Genomic DNA, 24,789 nt, shown 5'->3' with positions numbered 1-24,789 from the left:
TTTTGGTCATTCCTTTTGCTTTTGGGTACTGTATGACTGTCTGCTAAATGTTTTATTTTCTTAATTTCGATTGCACAATGAATATAAGCACATTTTCATGTGTGGAGGGCAGATGTGTTCATAAACTAGCAGAAAGGGAGTGGTTCATAACCTTGAGTAGATCCCTTGTGTTTGGGTAGCGTGTCCTGAGATATGGTTAAGCAGTTGTGAAGAGCTGATTGTTCTAGCCAGTGCCCTTCTGGAGCTAGGCAGAGTTGCTCTGCAGTCTTTGCAGATGTCCTGACCAGAGCCGTCTGTTCATCTTGCTTTCAGGAGCAAGTTTTTGCTGTGTTTTTCTTGAATCCTGAGTGCAGATATGCATTTCTGAATAACAAGCGTCAGTCTGCCTTTTGATTTGTGTTTCTGTTTCTCTGCAGACAAAACTCTACAGCTTACCCTCCAGCCATGCAATGCGGGTGTATGAGATGCTTATTCACCACGTCCAACGCCATTATATATATGCGTACAGCCTTGCTGTTGCTAGCAGCATCAGATTGCAGGTATGAGCAGTAACCTATGCTTTTAGGTCGAGAGCTGCATGCTGTCTGTGGAATTCTTGGGTGGCAGGTGGGGAATGTGTGCTCTAGAGCTTGCCAGAAGTAGAATTAAATGTTTCTTGGCTAATAGGAGTATGTATATGTACTGTAACACCAGAATTGATGCCTCCTACAGAACTAGCCACAGCATCTATTAAAAATTCCCTTGTACTTGCAAAAGTATCCCATGGGGAGGTAGAAAGAGTATTCCACTGGCTTGGGTTTTGAGTGATTCCAGTGTCTTCTCTGTTACAGGTATTTGATTTCCTACTGATGCTTCGAGCTGACTCCCTCCACCGTCTTGGCCTTTCCAACAAAGATGGAGCAGTGAGGTTCAGCCCTTACTGTCTATGTGATTTTGTGTAGGTTTCTCATTGCATTAAGCAAAAGCTGTTTTCCAAACTATTTGGTATTTTTGCATGAGCTTAGTGGTCCATCAATAGCAATCTGCAGTTTTTCTAAATCTTCCAAACCCGGATGAATCAGCTGCTAGACAAGTCTACAGTTACAGCCTAGGATTGTCTCAGCTAATAACTCATTGGTGAATTGTTCCAGACCTCTCAATCTCAGATGTGAAATTTCTGTTCCTGCTCACAAAACTTCATAAAAATATTTGCAATTTCCTGCCTCAGACTAGTTTTCACATTGAGGTTTGATTCAATGATTTGTACAAATCCAGCTATTTTTAATTTTATAGCTTGGTCTGAAGTTCTTTGTGTAACATGCCCCAAAAGATACCTTTCTAAATTTGCTAGGGCCTGGATAGAAGAATCTTTAACCTGACGAAACTGACTCATTGCTGTCTGTCTTCTGGGCAATCCTGTGTTTCTTATTGAAAATGCAGTTTGTATTGTTGTTTGGTAATTAAACTGGCTACCAAATAAGGTAGCACTGTAGGTCACATGAATAGGCTCTTCTGATCTTGATTTTACATTACATGTATTTTTCTCCCTTTCCATGTTGTAGAGAAGCAGAGAAGAGGGCTTCTGAGAAAAAGCCCACTGGTACGCTCTCTCCGCCTTCAGGAAGTCCCAGTGTGCCTTCCCAGAATGCCACCGTTCGGATAGGGCATCTGCCATATTCAATGGTCTTTGGTGTCCTTCTGCAGTGTTTGAAGCAAGTACGTCCACTGTTAATGACAGTTGTCATCTTCATGTGAAATAGGTCAACTTAAACCAGTTGGCTAGAGAATTCTATCCCAGAGTATCTAAATAATGTCTGAAAAGCAATACGTAAATCCTCCTTCTTGGGCAGAATCTGTGTGTAATTGTGCAGCTTTACAACCACCAGTGGGAGCACAGGTTCAGCTCTTCAGAAACTGAGCTAAGCTTTCATTTCACTCTGCTTCAGAGCAGATGAGCAAAAAATGTGTGTGTTAAACAAAGATCACATAAGTCATCCTGTTTCTGAAAGGGCATTTGAAACTAAAAGAAACTCTCCTACTGCAAGTTTTTGAAGTATTTTGAGAATTGATTAATGTTTCAGTCGCTAACAAACGGTAAATATAAATTGTTCATTAGTGTTGTATTGGACATAGTTATGTGCTGAGGGGTTGTCTTGCTCTGGAAGTTAATTTGTGCTAGTGCTTAGGAGAACTGAATTCTGGCTCTGTCTTTTTGAGCTCAGTCAGGTCTGGATACAAGTTGTCTTCCAGTTTGCGGTGCCAATATTGCACCTAGAGCTGGATGACAGACAGGAAGTAACTTGTGACAGTTAAATGCCACTTCTTTTTATGTAGTTACGATGACAAGACATACATCTGCCTAGGAAATGGCAAGTTGTCTGAAATTTGATTGGTCTTACTTTTAAACTGAACTGAAATCATACAAAAATTTTCCACCTTAACTTTTTCTTTCTTTCCAGGAGACAGACTGGAAGGTGTTGAAGTTGGTCCTTAATAAATTACCTGAATCCCTCCGCTATAAAGTGCTATTTTTAACCTCTCCTTGTAACATAGACCTCCTGGCCTCCGCACTGAGCTACATGGTAATGCCATGCACCCTACTGATGTATAATCACCAGATTCTTAGTTTGCTTGAGAGTTGGTTGGGGGGTTTTTTTGAGTTGGTATTTTTATTTTCTTCTCTTCAGTCTAATATTGTGAAGATTAGCATGCTGGTAGTCAATCCTTGCTTACCTTCCCTTTTTGTGAGGATTGTTTTAGGTACAGAAGTAGGTAATAATGAGTGTTCTTTATGTATGTATGTATACATGTGAAAAGAGAGCTATGGGCGGTGCCTGTCTATTGCGTTTTAGAGAGTATTTTTAGTGTGAGGTGTTCTAACTTACTGTGTGATGTATCAGCTCACAGACAAAAAGACTACTGACAGGCTCCATGGTACCCCGGAAGGCTTTTCTCGCACTGATTTGCATCTGGCTGTAGTCCCAGTACTGACGGCATTAATATCTTACCATAATTACCTGGACAAAGCTAAACAGGTATGGGGAAAGTAAGAGTCTGTAGGGGGGACAGGGCCTGAATCTGTATAGTAGAGCACTTTCTCATACTAGCTGATTAGGAGACTTAAGTGCAAGGTAACACTGCCCTTTTCTGTTGTAAAAAGCTGCATCTCCTGCATTTGGGTTGGGGTCAGGGGTGAAAAAATACTTTGCTAACTTTGTGCAGCAGTAACTGTCCAGTCAGTTGGATTCACTGTTCTCTATCCATACCTGTTCCCCCTCACAGGTTGCTGAGTGACTTTACCCTCTGCTGGAAGACCCTGATAAACATAAAAGTTCTGTTTAACCAGAAACTTTAATATTAATTTCTAAAATGTCTACTTGATTAAAGTCCCATCTTAAGATTTTGGCCTAGAATACATGCAATGTTATTTAGGGTTCTGTGTTAGTGCATTCTTGGTAGGAATTTATGTGTGTCATACAGGCCTTGCAGTAGTGATACCTTGCAAGCTATTCTGAAATGCTAACTGAAATCAGGAGCTGGTACATGGGAGCTTTTCTCATTCCCTGTATTACGACTTTTTTTTTGTTTTTTACTCTTCTAGCGTGAAATAGTGTATTGCCTGGAACATGGTCTTATTTATCGCTGTGCAAACCAGTGCGTTGTGGCACTCTCTGTCTGTAGTGTCGAGATGCCTGACATCATCATAAAGGCACTTCCTGTCTTAATAGTCAAATTAACCCACATTTCTGCTACAGCCAATATGGCAATCCCTCTCTTAGAATTTCTTTCAAGTAAGTTGTAATGTTCTTCTACTTTTGATCTTCTATAGTTGTAAACGTATTGTTTGCACTGAATATGGATATTTTGATTGTGTTAGTCATGTTGAATGCAGTGAAAGCATTTCTTGGTTTTTGGTGATGCCCTTGCACCATCCTCAAGATATAAATATTTGATCATCTCTTGTTTGTTACTGTTTTTCTGTTTAAAGCACTTGCACACAGTGAAGAAAGAGACATGCTTTGTGTAGTGCAGCCATACAGTGATGGGAAATACGGAGCTGCTTTCTCCACCTTGCTGCTTATAACTTAAATGGCATGAAATTATACTATGATGTTAACTTCCATGTCTGCTGATGATTTAGAAGAAACAAAATGATTCAAATTAAACTGAATTGTGATATTGAATAGTTTGTGTTCAGACCTCACCTGTGTTGGTTTTCTCTTGAACTGTTCTAGCTCTAGCGAGGCTGCCTCACCTCTACAGGAACTTTGCAGCAGAGCAGTATGCCAGTGTGTTCGCCATCTCCCTGCCATACACAAACCCTTCCAAGTAAGTTCATACCAATTGTGCTTCTTCCTCATCTGTAAAATTAAGAGAATGAAACATGCTTTTTTTTTTTTTTTTTTTTTGTAGTACTTGGGTCAAGGTTTTTGATAGGATATTGCTCATTTTGGTATCTCCAGGCTTTTTCTGAAGAGGGGACATATTCACCTTGGACAAAATATCTGTTTTTCTGGAACAGAACTTTTGGAGGTTTTTTTCTTTATACTTACAGTAGGTAAAGGAACAGTGCTGCTTCTCAGATTGAAAAGTCCTTCTCTTCAGTTCTGGAATGGCATCATAATGCAGCATTAAACTCTGTGGAGATCTTTCTGCTGTTTTAGGTTTAACCAGTACATCGTTTGCCTGGCCCATCATGTGATAGCTATGTGGTTCATTCGGTGTCGCCTTCCCTTCCGAAAGGACTTTGTCCCTTATATTACAAAGGTAATGGACTGTACTGTATCAAACAGTATGTAATAAGAATGATGACATAAAATTTGAGAAGTTTAAAAGTTCTGTTTGAAGCTTGAAAAATTCTACTTTTCTTGTCAACATCTTTTTCAGAACTGACTGTGGGTTCTTGTGCAGTGGCCCATGATTGCAGGCTTTCAGCTGCATGTCCTAGCCATTCAAAATGTTATCTATTTGTCTCAATTGGCAGGGTTTGCGCTCAAATGTCCTCCTTTCCTTTGATGACACGCCTGAGAAGGACAGTTTCAGGGCTCGCAGTACAAGCCTGAATGAGAGGCCAAAAAGGTAAATTATATTTGTCTCCAGGGTCTTGTGTTCTCTGTTCTAGTGCTGACACCTTTCCCTGTGTTTTTCTGAAGGAGGCTGGGTCTAGTTATCCAAAATCTGACAGTGCATTTAAGCAAGCGAAGTAAACCTCTTTAGGTCAAGGGATTGGTAAAAGACAAACTTAGGTTGGTAAGAAGCTGCAATCAAACCAAGCTGACAGTCTAATAGTACATATGAGGGCATCGCTGGCTGTTCTGCAAGCCTTTGCAGTAAGGTGTGGGGCTTTTTGTTGTTAATTTTTGAAAATCAACAGTTCTTTCAGGTTGATGTGTGTCAGTACGATGATACCAGAGGTAATAGAGAAGGGTAATACCAGAAGGAATAGAATACCATGTTCATATTGATAGTGTTAACTTCTTTTGATACTTGATCTGTAACAACTATTTAAATGATTGCCAGAGAAATTGTTGTGATTAGCAACCTGTATAAATTGAGAGAGCCAATGCTGTGTTTTTCCATAGTGTTATCTGTCAAGTCAGTGTACTGGGTGGCAGATAGCTGCCTTTTGTGTATCTGGATGTCCTGATTTTGAATCTTGAAGCCATTATGTCAGTTTTAGGCAAAGCCTAATGTCTTTACAAGTCAGAATGTATCTTGCCAACAGTCTTTCAAAGTAACATTTGCTGGGATAGGAAAATATTCCTTGGAAGGCATTCAGGGTTTCTCTAATGTCCTTTTACCTGCAGGGCTTACCTAAATTGGTTCACTTAACTTGCTTCAGTGTTAATGTGCAGTAAGCATACAGTGGCATCTGAACCCTGGGGAAAGTGCCTCTACTTTAACTGCAAGGCTCAATGAGTATCTTGCAATGAAGAAACACCATCCCTGCCCTAATGCTATAGCTGTAAACCCTGTTTTGTGTTTCATCTCTCCCTCCCATCTCCTCCTCTTTCATTCAGAAACTTGGAAGAGAAGCCTTTTGACACTCGTCTCTCAAATTAGAATTTCAACTAATCTTTTTTCCAAAAACCTGTTAAATTCTACCAGGTTGGAATACTACTGTAGCTAAAGGCTTTTGCTAGTGCTGCTGGATCACTTTCCACAAAAGTCTCTGCTAAGGAGTGTGGGCTGTACTCCGGCAGCAACCCGAAACACCAGAATGACAGGATGCTACTGCTTCTGAGTCTGTCTGAGCTTGGATTCTGGCCAAGTGAGAGGGGAAATAGCTTTGAGCACATGTCTGTTTCCTCGCTTGAGAAGCTTGTGTGCTTAGTTTTCACTCCTTGAGCCCAAAGAATAAGCATTTCTGTGCCCTAGCTGAGGTGCTGGGTGTTCCAAGAGATCAAGATCCCAACAGTTCCCAAGGTTGCTGAATGGCACGATGTTGGTGTAGGTGATTATCTCAAAGTATGAGCCTTTGCTCTGTGCAGTCACATCTCCAGCTGTGGCCAAAAGTGATCTGTCAGAGTTTGTTGAGAGAAGGAGCACAAAGAAATTCTGATCCCTCCAGATGGCTATCTGAAATGTAATAATTCACTGAAAGGAGGATAGCAAATAAATCACGTTTAGAAAGAGCCAGAAGAGTTAAATTGGTATCCCCATTTTATATATGGGGACGTGAACTGCTGGACCAACTGTTATGTCCAAATTAGTACTGAGCCAGGCATGTATCTCAGCTGTGACTAATTAAAGTGCCTCCTAGATGTTAACTGCTGTCATCTCCCACGTGTGGTTGGCACCTGACAGCATAAAGGCTTATCTTCCTCTGTTCCAGTCGAAAGTCAAGTGAGTTACCTTGAGCCATGTGAAATAAGATAGCTTGTTTGACAGAAAAGCATGATGCAGTCAGCAACAGCCAAGAGGATGTTTGTCTTTTTGCCCTTCCGTCTGTGCAGCGTGAGAAGGATCAGTCTCATATAGATGGGCTGAGTCTCCCCCAGTGTCTCGAGCTGAGCGAAGGGGCACCTCTGACTGGCCCTGGGTGTTTTTGTGATTCGGGGTAGAAGCTCAGATTTGGGCCAGGCCTAACAGGTAGAAATGGCTGATGTATTCCTGTGTCTCTTAGAAAAATGTGCTGCTACCTGGTACTGGTAAAGCATTTTAGGATCTGGTCTCTGTGGAAGTAGTCAGGTTTTTAGCCGTGCTGAAGCGGTGAGTTGGGGCAACACAAGAGGTGGTTGAACTGCACAGAACTTCTCAGACTTGAGAAATTTGTGCCAAATTAGCATTCAGGTGCTCTTGCCTTTGTTTAACAGCGCAGTATTCCAACTATCATTTCAATCAGTTTTTTGTTTTAACTTGTACTAATTTCATTTGTTTTGTAGCACGTTTAAAATCTTGTTTTCAAAATGTGGTTTGTCTTTTTAATGCTTTCAGCTCTGCTTGTTTGTACGTTTTAATTTTTGTTTTCCTTTTTTGGCATTTGTTTTATTTTACATCACCCTCCGGGATCCCCCAATATTGACCCTGTGACCTGTGACCTTTCAACCTACATCCCTACAATGATTTCCTCCCTTCCTGTGACCTCTTTTGGGGCTTGGTGCTTCTCCACCTAGTAGTTTAAGACTAGCCAAAAATGCAAAGCAAGGCTTGAATAACTCTCCTCCAGTGAAAGAGCTGAAAGAATCCTCTGCAGTTGATGCCTTCCGATCCCGCAGCATCAGTGTGTCTGAACATGTGGTCCGCAGGTAGAGGCACTTTAAATGGGGAGAATCCAAGAGCAACTCAGCACTTGGAAATTTTACTGCAAGGGTGGGTGGAAGCAGGGTGGATTTGCATGTGGGATGCTTGCATGACTTTGTTACGCAATAAGAATATGGCCTTAGCCACAGTCAAAGGTTTTGGGAAAGTATCATGGATATCCCATGGCTTCCCAACGCCAGCTATTGGGTTGTCGCATCACACCTATGTTGCATATGGTTACTTTGCCCTATTCTCTGATGCTTTAGCAACAAAAATTTATATTTTCAAAGTAAAGATGGTGAAGGGGGGGGAAAAACAAACAAAAAAACACTTAAGAAAAAGGTTGCATTCTGTGCAAGTGAGAGTCCTGGTTAAAACTCACTAAAACTTCAGCCTTCTAAGCAGTGACTTGCCCCAGGAGAGGCTTTTGATACTCTGCAAACTTATGTCCAGGCCCTCCTCCCAAACTATGAGGAATAGTTCTGGCCTCAGTTTAGGCTTTGTTCTTTGAGGCAAAGTTTGCTGACAGAAGTATTCTGATCTAAAGTATGATGCCGTGAAAACGCTATTTTGTCTTTCTGTAGGGCAGTGAAATGTATACTCAGCCCATATGAAGCTATTGCTTTCACGAATAAAGCAAACAAGTTTTGATTGCAGACATTGATTTGCTCACATGAAAGATGAAACAATTTATGCTAGTTTTTAAAACGTATTTCTGGATCACTTACCTTGAGTGTTAAACTGCTGTCTATAACGTGTTGGTTTAAAAGCTGAACCTGAAGATTTGTGCCTTAATCTGTAAGGATTGCTGTCAGTGGAATTTTATTTTCTGTGGTTTTATTTTTGACTATAACTATATGGTATTTGTGGGAAAGACACTGAAGTGACTGAATGGTGAATACAATTCTGGCACTTCATTCTCTCATATCCCCATTAATCTATTAGGTGATTTCCTTGTATTTATGTGTAAATGGTAGCAACTGAAAGTTCAGATAATTACACTGAATGATGCCAAAGAAGTTGCCACGTTATAAAAAATTTGGCTGTACTTCAGCTTAGTTTGTGTTATGATGGCATAAGGAGTCGTCTTTATAAAATATTGCAATCCAGCCTGTTACAGCAATTGTTTTAAATTGCATCGCTAACTTGGCTGATTTGTAGGCAGAGTTGCTCTTTGTTCTTGTGCCAATTTCCTGTTCAGAGTGCAATTTTTTTCTGTTTCAAGTTAAATTAGGTTTTATATAGCTATTGAATTTGGAGGAAAAAATCAATATACGAAGGGGGTGCAACAGAGAAAAAAGCAAACCACAGGATTATAAAGTTAAGTCTAGAATGCACCTATTTATGGCTCATGGGCAACATGTTGCCTGGGTAAATGTGCAGGTCATGGGACGCTTGCCCTTACTGTAGGTTGGTGAACTCAAAGCATGGTGCTGCCACTCACTATTTGCTTGGTGCACTTGCCCATGGGCCACCCAACATCAGAGAGCACTGGCCTGACCTAGTCTGTTGATGGACATTTAAATGTTTCTGTCTCTCAAGATAAAATACACTTTCTGCAATGACAATCTACAAAGCACAACATGAGGCTGATCCAAAAATATTTTTATTATGTCCTGGGTTTAATATCTGGCCACCTCTCTGATCTGGCACATGCATGTATCGCAGGTGTTCTGCATCACACTGTCTTTTGGGTGACAGGGACAAACATTTTGCAATGTGATCTGTCAGTTGGAAACATTCTCTTCTAGTCGGATACAAACATCCATCACTAGTTCAAGCCTGGGCTCTGCAGATGAAAATTCAATGGCTCAGGCTGATGACAACTTAAAAAATCTCCACCTGGAACTCACCGAGACCTGTCTGGATATGATGGCTCGCTACGTCTTTTCAAACTTCACTGCCGTGCCTAAGAGGTAGGGGTCAGTCAGTGACCACGGGAGAGATGTTTTTGTTTGAGGTTCATATTTCACTTTATTAGTGGAAAATTACCATGACACATTTGAGATTCTGGCAGGCCCAGGCTCTGAAGCCATTCCTCGCAGATAAAATCTGGCTTGGCTAAATATGAGGTTAGATGAGAGAAGTCCGTTGGAGCCAATCAGCCTTTGCCTCAGCCTTGAACTGTCCAGAAGGAGATGCCTTGAAGGCATGCTGTCTGTGAGCAGTGCTTTGCTCCATGTCCTTGCTGGATAATCAGAGTCTTTACTACAGAACGGAGTGTCGTGCCAGCTGGCTTCAAATGGAGGACATTTACTTTTCTTGCTAGCCCTTCCCAGAAGGAGACACATAGCTCAGAAAAGGCTCGTTCCCTTCTGCTCTGTGATGTGTGTCCAGGATTGAACTAGACTGCTCTGTAATAGGTGTCCAGTAGCACTACTATCAATTGATACTAAATTCAGCTCATCCCTTATCCTGATGGATAATGTGTATGTTGATGACCAGAGGGTACATTAAAAATGCTGTATTAAGAAGGAAAGCAGGCAGTACCTCCTGCATAGTTACATGGAATAAGCCACCTGTGTAGGCTCTGTGCTCTGCAATCTGAGAGCTGTGTTCATCATGAATGTTTTTCTAGGTCTCCTGTGGGTGAGTTTCTGTTGGCTGGAGGAAGGACAAAGACGTGGCTGGTTGGTAACAAGCTGGTGACCATCACTACAAGTGTTGGAACAGGGACAAGGTCCTTGCTTGGCCTAGACTCTGGAGACCTCCAAAGCAGCACAGAATCAAGGTAATTTTTGCTCCTGTTTCTAGAAACTTCCACCTAACAAAATCACTTAAATCACTGTTACAGTGCACCTCTTTACGTTTTCCTTTTACCAGAAGAGGAATGTCTTAGTTGTCCAGCATGACTGATTCCTCTCTCGGTATCATCAATATCTTCTTTTTCCACAGCTCAGACCCCATTTTGCAAGTGAGACAAACTAAAGAAGCTCCAGCAAAACTGGAATCTCAAGCTGGGCAGCAGGTTTGCAGAAGCTCTCGCAACAGAGTCCGATCCATGTCTGGTAAATTACTATCCTGGAGTTTTACTGCCATTTCTGGGTCCATGTCGCAGGCTTAAGTGTCCGAGCGCCTACTGAAGAGGCCTGTGTCTAAAATAATTTGAGAATCTGGACTTGTCTGGTATTTAATAGAGGGCAGGTAGCAGCAGCTGTTGGCCGCAGGAGTGGTGGTGCTCCTCCTGCTTGCCTCTCTTTGCAGGAAAGCTCTGGTGATTGGTTAAGTGGTGAGCACTTGCAGTGAGAATCACCTATGTTTATCTAACCTCATGGTTTATAAGAAATACATGTAAGGTAAAGTTCTCTTAGGTTCCCAATATTGTGCGCGCAGCTACTAGAGGAGCTTAAAAGACTTACTACTTCTGAGATATTTTTAGTGCTAAGCATGGCTCTCCTTTCTATTTTGTGTCTGTCTTGCTAGGTGGTCATGCCTTACGTGTCGGTGCCTTAGACAGCTCAGCCTCCCATTTTCCCAGTGGCTCAGCTTCCCAAGGGACACAGGGTCCTCCTGCTCCAGCATCTCGATCAGAGAAGACTAATCCTGCTCCACAGACACCTCTGCAGAAAGAAAAAGCAAACTTAGCTGCGTATGTCCCACTGCTGACACAGGGATGGGCAGAAATCCTGGTGCGCAGACCCACAGGTATCTTGACCTGAGTGTGGAGTGAGGTCTTTTGACTTGCTAAGAAATCAGAGCCTGGATGAAGAAGAAAAATTCATATTTAGTTGCAAATGGATCTCTTTATTGCTTACTGCCTCTTGAAACTAATACACCTGATACTTGATTCTTTGAAATCACTCTTTAGTGTTTTAAATCTACAAAAGACCTGTGAAAAGATTGAAGCAAGGACTTAAATTTGTGTATTAAGTACTGTTACAGAAATAGAGCTAGATAATATCAACCCTACTTTGCATTTCCCATTTTGACACTGCTCTGTGGTATTTCGTGAAAATCTGTCTGTGCTGTGTTTTAGCTTACCATGCTAGATTTGAGATGAATGAGGCTTATGGCTAGAGCAGCTGTATAGTTGTGTCTGCTGCTAGGGAAGAAGTAATGACATGTTCAAGGTCAAAATTCTTGAATACTGGTATGTTACACAACATTAACAGGGAATTGTCTATTTCAGCTGAAAGTTGCTTCATGAGAAAATAACTGACCTGGTATCATTAATTAAAATACCTGAGTGTTTTGGATTCCTTTGGGGAATCTGCTGTAGTACTGAGTTACCAAGGATGGTTTTTGAAGAGCCTGGGGTGAAGTACAGAGCACTGGGAGCTACTTACTGAAAATAGGAAATTAATCAAGTGATTCTGCCAGATGTCAGGAGAACTGAGAACTTGGTTTGTTTTGATTTTTACTTGCAAAATCCAAAACAATTTGTGTTTTTTTCCATGTGAGTTGTAAACTTTCTGGAGTTGGAAGTACTTAATACTGTTCCCTAATTTTGTCTTACCAGGTAACACAAGCTGGCTAATGAGTCTGGAGAACCCGCTCAGTCCATTTTCTTCGGATATTAATAATATGCCCCTGCAAGAGCTCTCTAATGCACTCATGGCTGCAGAGCGTTTTAAAGAACACCGAGAAACGGCTCTATATAAATCCCTCTCTGTCCCCTCCTCCAGCTTGGCCACCGGCACAGCCAAACCATCACTTCTCCAGCGTTCCAACACAGGTGAGAGATGTCAAGCCAGTAGTGTGTCCAGCATAGCTGTCACTACCCTATTTAAAGTCTGTTGAAGTTACTGCAAGTCTTCTAGAACAGTAAAGTTAGTAGCATGATGGATAACATAGCAATGAGAAGGGGAATCAGTTCTTGTCCCTAGAAGTTTTCAGTGAAAAATTCCCTTCCTCCTTGCCTCTGATGTTCCACTGGAAAAGTATCTCTCTTTCTTAAAAAGAAGAAAGAGAGGAGTAATGGAGCTTCTTTGGAGGAGTAATGTGTTTCATGCTAACTGTTTCCCAAATGAAAATGTACAAAGTCATGGACCTTTTCCCTCTTCCACTTGTTTTGGGGCTTATCTGGGCATCCCACATGTGGATGAATCTTCCCATGCAGTGTTTCCATTTCCATTTGTCTTCAGTATGGGAGTTCGTGTTGGACACTAAGAGCACTAGGTTCCTGGGAGAATGGCCTATTACAAACATTGCCAGCCAGGGTCAGTTAATTGCCACCATCTTTTAGAGCATGAGATAGCAGAATGCAAATACTGTTGGCTGCAGATATATTCACCTCGTAAAAGGACTGTTTAGCCTGCAGACTGGTGCAGTTGAATCGCTTGAGTTGCTTTTGATGGCTTTATAGTGGCCGGGACTTTTCACTATATTTAGTTTGGTGCTAGTTCACTCCAAAAGAGCTCTTAATGTTGGGAGGTTAGTGTTGACCAACAGCTGAACTTTTTAAAGCTTTATGTAATCCCTGCTCAGAGCTCTTATCAACAACATCTAACACTGAGGCTCTTGGCACTGCTAGCACTGTCAAAACTGAGCAGTGGTAATAGCAGACAAGGCTTTTCTGGGAAGGTGGCATCAATGGTATGGATTTTTTGGAAATCTGGTAAAAATGCTAGTTTTCAGGTTTGTTTTAAACAGGGCACGATATGATTTAAGGATTTCAGAATGTGTAAACTCAAAATTAGAGTAAAAACCAAATTATCACCTATAAAAAACAAAAATTAAATTCTTATCCATGAACTTCTATTGACTCCTACAAATTTGTGGTATTAGGTGCTAACTGATTAGTTGAAAGAAGCACTGACCTGAATGCAACTCCTGTGGTAGTTGGCCACATTCTTGTTAACACAGCTTCTACAGTAGACTTGCCAGAGCTGGCTGGTGAATGAATGTTTGAATGTTTTGAAGAAGTTTTGCTGTTAGACTGTCGTATGCATGTTCTTCCTCTTTAGAGGTTAAAACTATGTGAATCTTTATCCATATTTCTACTCTTCAGACTCTTCTGTGGGTTTAAAAATTATTTTTTGCCAAAAGTGTGTAGCTCAGGAAAAGCTCAGGCTGGTTTCCTGTGTGTGCTAGGACATCACTAAGGAATCTTCTGTTTCTAAAACTCAAAGATGCATTCTTCAAAGAGAGCAGTTCGAGCCTGCATTGTTTGAATGTGTTTATGCCTCCTTACACATGTTGAGACCTTGTACCCTTAAAGTATCCCTTTGGCATCTAGTGAGCTTATCCCAGCTTGTTCTTTCCTTTGTTTTTATTTATTTATGTATTTATTTTAAAATAGGCTCTTGGTTACATTTTAAACTCTGTGCTTTTTAATTTTTATTTTTTTTTTATATAGTCTCTCCTTCCTTTTGATGTAGCTGCTCACTTGATTTCCCTTTGCAGTGGCCTCTTTCTCTTCCATGTACCAGTCCAGTTGTCAAGGGAAGTTGCACAGGAGCATATCCTGGGCAGGTATATTTATATATCTTTAAGGAAAAAAAAAAAAAAAAATATTGCCATAGAAGAACACCTCTGATTCATAGAAAATGTATCCCTCATACTTCATTTTCCCCTTCCATGTCTCCTGTCTGTACCCAGTCTCATTACTCTCAACAAATGGGATCTTGACTAGCATGAAGAAGTCCAAGCCAGATCCAACATTTGCAAGTGCAGACAAGTTCTTAAAGCAACTTTTGTTTTAGCTGGGGTGGATTGTGAGTCATGAGGCACCGTGTTAAATGACCTGTCAAAATGTCTGAGTGGCTTGATTAATTGAATTATTTATTTTCAGCTTCATTTTAAAATTGGCTTTGTGTTCTGCTAAATGTAAAAGCTCCCACTTTTGAGAATAGCATAGTATGCTACAGGACAAGCTACCCTGAAATGAAGTCCCATGCTACTCAGCCCACAGGAATCTGTCAGAATTGGACAGAGAAAAGGTTAAAGGAGCTGATATATATATCTGATATACATATAAAGTTTGATGTTACAACGGATGCTTGTTAAAAGTTTTTTACATTAAAAAAACGAAGAAATAAATTTCAGGGGGAATTCTGCTAAATTCTAGCTTTCTGGGGGCTCTATAGTAGTGTAAAATCTTTCTCCGCTTCAGTAAAATTGGCTTTGTAATTAAATGAAGTGGAGATCAAATTGCATACCTTATGAGCACAACACCTGCATTGCTTTGATAATTTTGCTTTGTGATTTTAATTAGAGGGTTGAAATGTCTTTCTGCCTTCTTTCCTTCACTGGAAAATTCTCTGTAGAGCAGCAGGGTATTCTTAACTGCTGGTTGTTGTTGACGTAGGCCTCTTAAAGCAACACAAAGATGCTGCAGTAAAATATTTTTCTGTACTTCTCCTCTCTGGTCCTATTATTCTCTTCCCACCTAAAGAATAATTAGTGAGTGCTCGCATTATTTAAAAACACCAGCAATCTTGGCAGTAGTGTAAGAGCTAGGGAAGCTTGGAAACACTGGATATATGCAGGTGTGTTCTGGCTTGGACAGCTAACCAGATCAGCACGTTGTTTTGGGTTTTTTTGTTTTGTTTTGTTTTTTAGAAGGTATGTGTGTGCAATGCTAACTCTTAATTGCTTCTTTGAAATAACTTTGGTCCTGCGAGCTGAAATCAATCCAGGAAAAGCTGCTTTAGTGATTTTTTTTTTTTTTTTTTTTTAATTTTGCTGATTTTCTTTATTTTTTGTGTGTGCCAATTTTTTTTTTTATTATTATTTTACTTTGGAAAACAAATCTTGGCCTTTCAGATTGGTCTTCCAGTCCCTTGTGTGCGTAATGGGAAGCCTCCTGTTCTCCAGCCTTTTCCTCAGGACAAAAAATCAAGGCCAAGAGGAGCCTTTGGTCAGACTCATCCCCGTGGTCAGGGTCACTGCCTGGAGTAGAGACAATGTTAAATGCTGTGATAACCTCCTCCACTGTAGGCAGGGCTTCCAAGGAGCTTTCTTGACAGTGTGGTTTCATTAACTGTTTGTCTGATCAGATGCCACATGCAGGTTTCCCAGTATTGCTGCAGTGCATGTATTACTCTTGCTCTCTTGTCCTTTCGTATGTCTAGGGCTGAATTGTTTTACTTCTACTGAGACATACTAGGAAAACTGCCAAACTGCAAGTAAATGGCTCCTAGTAAAATTTCTTATCTCCTTCTAGGCCACTACAAGGCACAGGAGCATTGCATTTCAATACAAGAAAAACTTACTTTTTTGCACACTTGCATAGAACTGATGTCTTCATTGCCTGGATAATGATAAACTTTTAATGCCAGTCTTGTACTTTCTTACATCTCTGTAGTTCCTGTCTGTCCTGATAACCGAGCATTGATGTACAAGGTCCCATTTCCTCATTCTGTCCCCTGCTTGTTCATCAGTAACAATTGGAAACAACTGCACTTATTTTGACCAAAGCAGACGCAGCTCTTTGCTGTGAGGGTAAGGTGATCAGTTATTTTATACAAAAGGGGAACCAGGAGCAAGTCTGACATGACAAGAAATCAAAGAACCAGAGCACTCATTCAATATGGCCTTCCATTGAAATCCCGTAGGGAAAAGGCTGGTACTTCAGAGGAGAGGATGGGGGCCTGCCGGTCTGTGCCTCTCTACAGACTTCAGTTCTTCTGCCTTGTGTCTCAATAGAATCAGCGGTGGTGCTGGAGGAAGGGACCCCGTTGGAAATGGAGCTAAAGGAAACCGAGTCCCCAGCTGGGTCTCCAGAGAGTGAAGACATTGAGACTTCATGTTCTGAACAAGTCCTGAGCGAGGAAAGGTTTGGTAAACCCCAGGAGTCTTATAGCAGGGTAAGAAGAAACAGGTTATCCAGTTCTGTCCTGTATGACAGCCCCATCTGTAGACACACGGGAGAATTGTCTGTGCTCAGAAGAGTTCCTCTTGGTGTCCTCTGAAAGAACTTGCTAATGATACCAAAATGCATATGCAGTCATGATTGAGAGTTTGGATGGCTTGTGAGGGACTGCATGCAGAGCAGCAGCAGTAAATACCTGTTTTCTGCAGGGTCCTCGATCTGCATTGCTTTGTACTTGGCACCTTTCTGCTCATCTTTCATTGGAAGTGTCAGTGGGTGCCTCGAGCGTTACTGTTGTCAGCTTTTATTTTGCATATCAGGAAAACTGTTCATCTTTGTTTCTCCCTCTTTAAGTCCTCCTCAACCTCCAGCCAAGAAGAAAAATCTCTGAAGTCGGAAGACCTGGTGGAGGGTGGTATTCCCATTGGGAGAGTCCTGCCATCAGAGGATGGCCGAACACTGGAGGAGCTTTCCTTCCAGCCATCCCAGCCGCTCAGCAAGTCGAGTTCTTCTCCTGAGCTACAGACACTGCAGGAGGTCCTCAAAGATGCAAACGGCAGAGAAGTAACAAGGAGGCTGAGCACAGAAGTGAAATCAAAATCCCAGTCTGGGAACCTGGAAGGGGAAGGGCTGGGCAGTTGGCTGGGCAAGGGGGAGGATGCCAGAGTGACTGGCTCAGGCGGGTTGGATGGCACCAGTCCTGTCACCTCACCTCGCTCTCCCTCTGGGCACCGGCCCCGGGGATACACTATCTCTGACTCAGCCCCGTCAAGGAGGGGAAAAAGGATTGAAAGAGATGCCTTCAAGAGCAGAACAGCAGCCTCCAATGCTGAGAAAGTACCCGGAATAAACCCAAGGTGGGTGGAGGGGCTTATCTGAAGCTAGAAATGGTGAGCTCAGAATTGCTGCAGCCATGGCTGGATTCGTTCAAAGTGGTCTGCTGGTTTTGTGGGATCTACAAAACGGTATCTCATTAAAAAGATTGATTACCTGTTTTTGCAGGAGCTAATACCAACATGTTGAACCCACTACCACCAAATTAACTTTGTGATTTGGGAAATGGGACTCAAGTGGTGAAAGAAATAGATAAATAGTTTCCTCGTGTTCTTAATCTATCCCAATTTAGGGTCTAAATGCACATGTGGCTTGAATGCAGGTCACGTAGAGTTAATTTTGTTGTGAACAGGATGAATTGCTAGTCTTGCAGTTTAAGAAATATAATGTGCAAAATGCTAAGAAGAAGGAAAAGAAGGGGTTATAATAGTTGCCTTTTGAACTTTAGATATTGGTAGTTGCCCAAAATTGCATTATGAGACAATCTTCATCTTATTGAGGGCAGGTAAAATGCAAATGTCTGTAAAATCATTTCTCTGCTAGCCTAGAAATACCCCCCATAGCTGTGAGGTAGGAGTGCATTCCTACTCCTCCATTCTGTGTAAAGATTGCCTTTTGAACGGGGAATTTGTGCAGCTTCCACTGTTTGACATAACCATTGTTTTTTATGACAGGGGTCTATTACAAACTGCAGGTAGTCTAGGCACCTAAAGTGCCTCTAGAAGATGAGTAATACTCTGTTAGCATTTTAATTGCTCCTCTTATTCTGTACATAACGTTCTTACATACAACATATCAAAATTGACTTAATTTTTATGGTAACAGGCCTTTTTTTCCCCCCCTCTCTCCCTTAGCTTTGTGTTTTTACAGTTGTACCACTCCCCATTCTTTGGCGATGAAAACAACAAGCCCCTTTTGTTGCCAAATGAGGTAGGCAAGTATTTTTTTTTTTATTCTTATTGTTAATGTTTCTAACCTCTTTTTTTTTTTTAACATAAAATGATAGCAATGAATGTCTGGCTTGGTGCAATTTAAAGGTGTTTCCTACCAACAGTGCCACAAATGGGAGATTTTCTGTACCCCAATCCCGGTGGCTCCCACTTTATGGTTCTGGATTGAATTTAAGATATTGGGATATTTTGCTGGTGCTGTTTCAGGATCCGAGCCAGAAGGCGGGATGATTTGTGGAGTTTTGTTTTTTGCTGGTAGGAGTGCAGGATGAAAATGGTGCATTAGGTGATATTGGCAGAACGTCACTAGACAAACCTGTCAGCCCTGCGTATAATTGGGAGTGGCCAAGAAGCTTTCTGTGGTCATATGAGAAATTAATCATAAACTTCCTGGAGAAGTAGTGCTGGAACAGGGTTCTTGTGAACTGAGCACCGCAGACCTGCTGATAGTTTCCCCTCACTTTAGGTTTGGGTCGTCGGGCAGTAGGGAGCCTAGGTGAGATGAGGTGCTAAAAATGTTCTTCAGAGCAAGAGACATGATAATTTTTCATGCCTGAAGTTTAAATGAAGATACGATGTAATTTGTCATGGCAAGTGCATCTAACCCATGCAGTTTGCCAGACTAATCTCATCTGAAGTATAAAACCAAGAAAGTGTGGTGACAGATGCCATATAGCACTGCTCTGTACCTTGGACTGAGGATGCACTGTGCCCTTGCAGGACAGAGTAGGGCAGCATTCATTAAGGAAGACACTAGCGAAGGTCAGGAATCTGTGCTTACTTTGTGCTGTCATTGTTCTGAAGGGTTTTAGGGAGGGCAGTGGGTGTGTGGAGATAAGTTTTTAAAGATGTGACCAATGTTTTGATTGTAGACGTTTGAAAGATCAGTACAGCTCCTGGATCAAATTCCTTCTTACGACACACACAAGATTGCAGTGCTCTATGTTGGAGAAGGCCAGGTGAGTTATGTGTAGATGCATTAATCCTTTAATAGTTACAACTCAACAGAAGGCCAGGCACCACTACTCCAGCTCTGAGATGTGTCCTGCTCCTGCAGTTGCCTTGCTTTTCTTCAGTTTCTTGCACTAAAAATCCATGCCCGTGTGAAGCCCTTCTAGGAAGGTAATAACCTAATCACTCATGCTGATTGAGTGCTCTTAGCATTCAGTGTGGGACTCCCATGTTCTTATTTCCTAGAGCAACAACGAAATTGCAATTCTGTCAAATGAACATGGATCCTACCGCTATACAGAGTTCCTGACTGGGTTAGGGAAGCTCATTGAGCTCAAAGACTGTCAGCCAGATAAAATCTACCTTGGTGGCCTGGATGTGTGTGGGGAGGATGGACAGTTTACCTACTGTTGGCATGATGACATTATGCAAGGTAAGGTGGCTCCAGAAGTTGGAAGGATAGTCTCTTCTTATCTTAAGACTGACCTGCCTTCTACAAACTTTCCTTTACAGGGATGTAGTAAAAATGACCTGGGGTTCTGTTCTCATCCCATTCTCTCTCTGGTATCTCTGCAAGCCATGTGTTAAAGTTTGGGAGAGTTGCATACCTGCCTTATTTAAGAAAAAAAAAAAAAAATCACACTACTTACTTTTAAAATAGTCTGCTCTATTAAAGGTTAATATGGTTTGGTGTAGAGGTTTGTAGAATAAGCTATTTGTTCTTGAGCTGCTATGAAGCCTGTTAATTGAGGGTAGTGTGTACATGTCAAAACTCTGCTAATCATTTCTCTGTAGAACAGTATTGAAAGCAGGAGGGTTGCCATTACTGTGGTCATTGCTAATTGAACTGTAGCATTACCCAGCTCCTGCAGCATGAAGCTGTGCAGATATTGTTCAGGATCCAACAAGCTATGATGAACTTCCCAGAATTTTTCATACACCTCTGTGCATCCCAGTCATCATACTTAGTCCAGTTCAGCTCAATTAGGGGAAGTCCTGGTTTAAGCTATTTAACTCTTCCTCCTCAAACGAGATTCTACTTGCCATGCTACTGTGGTCATGGAAGAAATACCCAGAAGCACTTCTGCAGTCCCCTGTTCATTTTCTATGAACAGATAGATAGCTACCCCAGCTTGATGAGAACACTTCTTCCAGTATACATCAGGCACATGCTGAAAGCCAGGTCTTTAATTCACTTTGCTGAGCCTGGTGCTAGAGAAGACTCTGCAGGGGAGTACCTAAAAACTGGCAAGAGCAGAGCTTTCAGAGGCTGCCTTTTCGCTGGCCTCTGCACTCCATGCTCCCGGTACCATTGGAGCAATCCAGTGGGACTGGATTCAGCTGTCACAAATGGGGACAAACCTAATGAGGGAGCACAACTCATATTTTTTATTATTGGGGTGCTGGTACTACTTTGTCTTCCAGACGAGTGCTACATGTTGATCGTTGCTGCTTGCAGCACTGCTTTCCCAGGCCAACCTAAGGATTTTTCTGTTTCCTCTTCAGCCATTTTCCACATTGCTACTCTGATGCCCACAAAGGATTTGGATAAATATCGCTGTGACAAGAAAAGGCACCTTGGGAATGATTTTGTTTCTATCGTTTACAATGATTCTGGAGAAGACTTTAAACTGGGAACAATAAAGGTACAAGATTTTACTTGCGGGTGTGTTATAAAAGAGGCATGTGGCTGTTTGTAAAACCTTAATCTCATGTGTGTTATCTTAGCAGTGTTGAGATCATGAATGGAGGTTATATGCCTTGGTGGGTTCACATGTGTTAGTTTATGGCATTCACAAGAACTACAATGGCTGCCAGGAAAATGTATATGACTATTTTATTGTTTTCTCATTAGGGTCAGTTCAATTTTGTGCACGTTATCATCACACCACTTGACTATGACTGTAACCTGGTGACGCTGCAGTGTCGGAAAGGTAGGAATCTCTCCAGCCTTTGTTCTCAGTCTTTCCTGTATTGGCGGTGCATAACTGCTTTCACTTTGCAGTGTTTTTGCGTTTCAAAAGTAAAAACTTCCAGGAGAAACTCTCTGAAACCAGTTTGCTGCCCAGTTATATCTGGATATGTCCTATTCATGTATCTTCCCCAAGACAAAAGGTATCTTCCCATTGTACCACTCATACTGTCTTCAAGCTTAGGGCAAAGTGCCAGCAGAGTAGAGCAGGTCCTTCCAACGATTGCTTGGGAATACTGGAGGAGATATGAGGTGGAGGTCCCTGTGGCTTTGGCCTCTGCTGTCCTTCCCAGCACTGCAGGACCCGATACTTGGAAACTGATCATGGCTCCATGGAAGTTCAGCAGTGCTGGTGCAGTGATCTGCAGGGGTGTTTGCTTTCCTCTTGCCAAAGGGGCACTTCTGGGGTGTTTTTTGCTCACACTTTGGTTCATGTGATAAAGAGCCCAGCAGGCTCTCCTCAAAACCTTTATGGAGCAGCCAGAATTTGAGAGCCAGTTGTGTTAAGTTGCAGTGCAAGTTCTGTTACAGTTGGAGCTGTAGAGCTCGATGCGAGCTTCTGAGATTCTGTGATGCAATTCCTCAGGTTTATATTACTTATCTGTTTAGTAACTGGCAACCTTTGGCTTGTTCTTAACTGTCTTACAATAATTTTTTTCTTCTTTCTTTAAAACAAAGACATGGAGGGTCTTGTAGACACGAGTGTCGCTAAGATCATCTCTGATAAGAACCTGCCATTTGTAGCCCGTCAGATGGCCTTGCATGCTAACGTGAGTACTCCTGAGCTCCCAGAGACCTTCTGTCTTTCAGCTGGTGTCTTGGTCCATCACCAGCTTCCAAGGAAATGAGTAGGGCTTGCTAAAGCAAATAAATATGTTTTCTGCTTCCGTTATTGCTGTCAACCTTTAAGTCAGAGTTAGCACATGAACAGTTATAACAGAGCTGTATTTCAGTTGCTGTCAAACTGTACTGAAACCTTCTATTAATTTTATTGTCATGGTTATGTTAATGTGCCTCCCCTCTTTCCCTGCTTCTCCCCACCCTTCCCAAATTAGATGGCTTCCCAGGTTCATCATAGTCGATCAAACCCTACTGACACCTACCCATCCAAATGGATTGCAAGGCTACGTCATATCAAGAGACTAAGGCACCGGGTAAGTAAAGCTGTCTGTTCTAAGTGTTTAGAACTGGGCTCTATCTTAGAGCCTTATTACAAATAAGGCACAAAAAATCAGCTATCAAAACTTGCTGAATAAGAGGAGGAGTATGTGTATGAAGGTTAGAATCCAGCTTTTGTGGGAGTGCTAAATGTAGCTATGTAGGTCTGGATTTGCGAGCTTCCAAACAGCTTCCCTGGCAGCAAGGGGTTTGGGAACCCTTATACCTGGACACAGAGCTGCACCCACGTGGCACTGTGCTAGGGATGATAGGACAAGCTGTCCTGAGTAACCTGTCCTGCCCTGCCCAAATGAAGAGTGAAGAGAGTTTCAGAGAGAATGGAGCTCATCTGTTCTTGTTTGACTTTCAGCTACGTGAAGAAACCCAGTACCAGACTCCTGGCCTTCCCCTGCAGATGCATCCATCTGCTCCGACAAAGCCCCCTCCCCAGATCCCTCAGGACCCTCCACCCACCTATGAGACTGGACAGAGGAAGCGGCTGATCTCCTCAGTGGACGACTTCACAGAGTTTGTGTAGATCCCAGCGGGTTGGTGTGTCTGCTCTGGGATGGACAAGGCAGCGAAAGCGTTTTACCTGCGTGCTGACTCCGTGTGGCTGCATGGACATACATACAGGAGAAGGGTTTGGCGGGCACAGTGTGGCTGTGCTGCTTGCATGTGGACTCGGCATGGAACCGTACCAGGAGCCTTGAATGTTTCACTGTCTCAGCCTGCCACTGTTGTCTGATGAGGACACTGTATCCCCAGCAGATGCTCTGAGAGGACCAATTCTATGTGTTTTGTTTTTATTTGGTTTGAGCTATTTCAAGGCTTCCATCTCTGATGGGATCTTTCTTGCAGAACCTTTCTTGGGATTCCTTCTACACCAGCGTCTGGTAGAAGCAGACAAAGTACGATGTTCTGCAGTGCATCATGTAGTTGGAAGGTGCAGGAATTGTGGGAATTTTGACCACTTTATTGGGAATGAAATATGAAGTACTGAGAATCCAGTTACTATTTCTAAGCACCGTGGAATCCCAGCTCCTCTCCAGGCCTCGGTGCCTCTCAGCACTCAACTCTTCAGGCTCTCAGACTTGTTCTGCTGCCAGCTCCTGGTAAGAGTTAATTTGGGTTCTCAAGTGACCTGTCAAACGTGCTGCTTAAATTCCCAAGGATTTGTCTCCATTTTAAGAGATTCACAGCAAACCCTCCATCATACAGCAGAAATGATTTTGCTACCAGAAGTAACACAGACCACAGAGATGGATGCCACTCACTGGAGCAGCAGAATGGCAGAGAGCTGGGCCACGAATTACTTGTGATGAACAGTCTGACCCACCAGGCTGACTGCAAGGATTTAGCCAGAGGCCAGCCCTGGCTTCTAGGTTCAGCTGCAGAATTTCCACTAGTTGCAGCGATGCTGGGGGTAACTCTTGTCCTTCTCTGTGCACCCTGTAAATCCTGTTTTGAAACACTGTTGACATGTTTTGGGGCATCATCTCTGAATGAGTTTTGCCTGTTGCACTAATGCATAGTGACAGTCTCTCTCCTGGGACCTCGGCTGTTGAAGTGGTTAACAGGCGGTCCTTTCAGTGCAGGCGTGTACAGGTGGAATGGGATTATGTAGCCCATCTTGTGGTAAGATGGTCATCAGACACTACACTACCCAACTGGGAGAAACCATGTAAGCTGGACTATACTGTGAGTACTTTATCTCCTGCATTGTCAATAAATGGGAAGCGTGGCTTTTTGGTAACAGGTAACAGCAGCGCCCTTGCAGTGGAGATGAAGACAAGTGCAATCTGCACATGGAACTGTGAAGTGACAGGCGAGGGGACAAAAGTGATGCTACTAGCTTGTGCAGGGCTGTTTGGGAACTCTAAGTGTATGTTGTGTTTTGAGTGTTTATAAGTCGTAAAGGAAATAAAATATTTGTATGGTCAGTGGGTTCTTGCTGGCCTGGGAAGATTCAAACTGTGTTTCATAATAATTTAAATTCCTTCCCTCTTTCCCCTTTCAGTTTTCTGATCCATATTGCTCATATTTCAGTAACTACCAGCCACACCTCCAAGTTCTGGACATGGTGTGATACCTGGCTGTGTTCCAGTCCCTGTGCTGGGGATGTTCCCTCTGGTTCAGCTTCAGGTAACCTCTGCAACGGGGGGGGCTTTTCTGCTGGCAATTCCCACCGCAGGTGAGCCAGAGCAGCTTGCTGTGTTTGTGCAGCAGCACCCTGGAGCTGAGCGAGCCCTTGTGCCATACTCTGCCTTGGTTGAGCCTCCTTTACATTGACGGCAGACCTTTCACTGACAAGCTGATGTTGTTAATTACAGCCCAGAGCTGCCCTAATAGGCTGGCTGATTTAAGAAACCATCCTGTAGTTCTGCAGGAGACCTTAATTAAAACTCCAGTCACAGACAAAGAGAATAACAATGGGGTGGGGAGGA

At 42.4% G+C, this 24,789-nt stretch overlaps 1 protein-coding gene across 6 annotated transcripts in view; it reads left to right on the top strand.

Annotated features, from left to right (window-relative positions):
• TSC2 (TSC complex subunit 2) overlaps positions 1–24,751 on the top strand; it is a 35,219-nt gene extending 10,468 nt beyond the window's left edge. The window contains exons 17-42 of one of the 6 annotated variants that reach the window (XM_075058889.1): positions 417–539; positions 831–937; positions 1,542–1,695; positions 2,439–2,561; positions 2,880–3,014; positions 3,581–3,770; positions 4,215–4,308; positions 4,644–4,746; positions 4,964–5,058; positions 7,596–7,727; positions 9,474–9,638; positions 10,301–10,453; positions 10,618–10,730; positions 11,146–11,367; positions 12,182–12,397; positions 14,068–14,136; positions 16,312–16,472; positions 16,832–17,334; positions 18,166–18,241; positions 19,134–19,220; positions 19,459–19,645; positions 20,719–20,858; positions 21,068–21,146; positions 21,863–21,954; positions 22,240–22,338; positions 22,713–24,751. In XM_075058889.1, the coding sequence (XP_074914990.1) occupies positions 417–539; positions 831–937; positions 1,542–1,695; positions 2,439–2,561; positions 2,880–3,014; positions 3,581–3,770; positions 4,215–4,308; positions 4,644–4,746; positions 4,964–5,058; positions 7,596–7,727; positions 9,474–9,638; positions 10,301–10,453; positions 10,618–10,730; positions 11,146–11,367; positions 12,182–12,397; positions 14,068–14,136; positions 16,312–16,472; positions 16,832–17,334; positions 18,166–18,241; positions 19,134–19,220; positions 19,459–19,645; positions 20,719–20,858; positions 21,068–21,146; positions 21,863–21,954; positions 22,240–22,338; positions 22,713–22,880 (3,786 nt within the window). In that variant the 3' untranslated portion in view covers positions 22,881–24,751. The remainder of the gene's footprint in view (positions 1–416; positions 540–830; positions 938–1,541; positions 1,696–2,438; positions 2,562–2,879; positions 3,015–3,580; positions 3,771–4,214; positions 4,309–4,643; positions 4,747–4,963; positions 5,059–7,595; positions 7,728–9,473; positions 9,639–10,300; positions 10,454–10,617; positions 10,731–11,145; positions 11,368–12,181; positions 12,398–14,067; positions 14,137–16,311; positions 16,473–16,831; positions 17,335–18,165; positions 18,242–19,133; positions 19,221–19,458; positions 19,646–20,718; positions 20,859–21,067; positions 21,147–21,862; positions 21,955–22,239; positions 22,339–22,712) is intronic. The other 5 variants (XM_075058886.1, XM_075058890.1, XM_075058888.1 and 2 more) reach the window with 5 other exon arrangements.
• The last annotated feature ends 38 nt before the right edge of the window (positions 24,752–24,789 follow it).

This window comes from Buteo buteo, chromosome 27 (genome assembly GCF_964188355.1).
Source record: "Buteo buteo chromosome 27, bButBut1.hap1.1, whole genome shotgun sequence".
NCBI lineage: Eukaryota > Metazoa > Chordata > Aves > Accipitriformes > Accipitridae > Buteo > Buteo buteo.
Note: the sequence above shows the minus strand (reverse complement) of the source record. Positions and strands in the feature narration are given on the sequence as shown.